The sequence below is a fragment of the Perkinsus marinus genome, assembly GCF_000006405.1.
Source record: "Perkinsus marinus ATCC 50983 genomic scaffold scf_1104296928104, whole genome shotgun sequence".
Classification (NCBI taxonomy): domain Eukaryota; phylum Perkinsozoa; order Perkinsida; family Perkinsidae; genus Perkinsus; species Perkinsus marinus.
In genome coordinates this window covers 1-1,843 of record NW_003216955.1, presented here as the reverse complement: position 1 = coordinate 1,843, position 1,843 = coordinate 1, and the positions used below count along the sequence as shown (strand labels likewise).

The 1,843-nt window shown below is 47.5% G+C and overlaps 1 protein-coding gene across 1 annotated transcript; it reads left to right on the top strand.

Moving 5' to 3' along the window:
• Positions 1-1,221: 1,221 nt before the first annotated feature.
• Positions 1,222-1,760, top strand: Pmar_PMAR028426 (hypothetical protein; the record flags this gene model as incomplete). The annotated part of the gene is made up of 2 exons (XM_002788424.1): positions 1,222-1,557; positions 1,659-1,760. 2 exons carry the CDS (start codon positions 1,222-1,224, stop codon positions 1,758-1,760), a joined length of 438 nt encoding a protein of 145 aa, XP_002788470.1.
• Positions 1,761-1,843: the final 83 nt, after the last annotated feature.

Below are 1,843 nucleotides of genomic sequence, written 5' to 3'. Positions count from 1 at the left end.
CCCCCGGTCAATATGACTTCTCAATAGTCACTAGAGAAACGGTGAAAGAAACAGCGGACTGAAGGCAGAGAGGCGCAATCCGGCGAAAACGATCCAATGAGAGAACATCCCGTTAGAGGCTCGTTAGACTGGATGGCCATGAACCCGATGTGAGCGAAGCTAGACTTTAAGGATGAACTACTCTTGTGCTGGCCTAGGTCAACTGAATGATCGACCCCTTCCTTGGCGGAAGGTTTGTCAAAATAAGGATTCCGGAGCTGCTGTGCGATTCCTTGTCAAGTTGTCAGGCGCCAACTGTGCCTCCTCAGTGAGGAGTCCTCACGTGAGATGAATTCATGAGGGCACCTTTGACCCGCAGCTTACGGACCTTAACGTCAAGTGGCTACGGACTCTGGGAGAGGCACCTTGTGGCACCTCACGCTCTCCACCTTGACGTTCCTTCATCCCTTCGCTCCACTCGACTTCGCGGCTCAATGTGGTTTTCCCGTGGGTTACCCGACTCGATGCTCCTTGAGCATTTCTGGCGAGTTGGGTTCTCTTAGAAAACCTATTGTGTTACATCTTTACAGGCTAGTGCGTGCTCAACCTTTGTCGGGCTGCTACGTATGATATTCAAAATAAATCACAATTGAACGGCTAGAGCCAGTGAAATGGGGTGAAATTTCTCTACATTCCGTAGCAAGTGCCGGTTTGATTTTAGCGCGCGCCCGGGCCCCCCGCTTCAGCTTCAATTTGTGGGTGATGGACTGAGTTTTTTTTGTAGAACCGGCCGACTACCACCCTGAATCAAAGTCCCTGATCCGAGCCGTGGTCACTGCATTACCTCGACTCTACTCAGCTGCGGCCTATACTCGCATGCCAATAAGTATAACTGTGCAGTTTACCCGTTCACAGAGTGGTTTATTATGTTGGTCGCCGTTCGTTAGATCGCCGCTAGGAGCATTAGGATGAGGCGACAAGGTACGAGCGCGCTTGATTTGTATTCTACTAGCAATTCCAGACATGTAGGAAGCGAAGTATATACTAGTACGAAGTAGACAGCACAAAATAGAGAGCACAGTGAGATAGGACAAGACAAATAGAGAGAGTAGTATTGTTGTAACGTTGTGATCTCGTTGTCTCTTTCGTAGCTATCACAAAGCTTGCCCCCTTTTCTTATCGTCTTTACTATAAGTACAATAAGTTATTCAACCTCATCTAAAGGCCCTGAGTTTATCACCAATGACAGTCGCTGAGTCCTCGGAGGAGCTCGAACATGATACTGGAACCGAGAAGGACTCAGTGACTAATACTTCTTTGTCTCCGGAAGTGATTGCTGTTAGAGACTTGATTATTTCATGGCTTACGATGGTGCCTGTTGGTATTAATGTTCTGAACGTTGCGGTTGAAACCCTCAGGGCTGTTGCCCCCGATGATTCTAAGGAGACCTTTGGTGAAGGGGTTGATGCTGCTTCATTGGTGACTAACGTGCACGAAGGTAAGGTTGCAACTGTCATCAAGATGTTGTATGAGTATGGCCGAACAGAAGATCGTAAATTCCAAGCTGCACCACGATGGGTATTTTTAGGAGACTTCTTCCTTTGGTTACTAAAAAATGGGGTGCTACTTGTCAAGAACAACTGAATCGTATTGGTTTTGAAGAAGAATTGGGTGGTCAGGTCACCTCGATTATGTCCAAGAAGACTAAGCCTGTGACGGTATCACCAATGTATGAGGAGCTTACAGAAGGGAAGGCCGATCCCCACCTCGACAGTTACTAATATTGGTAGGAAGGATTTATCTGAAGGTCGTCGCATTGCTCTTTCTGTGGAGCCTGTAAATTTCTGGTACCGGTGATCTGTTA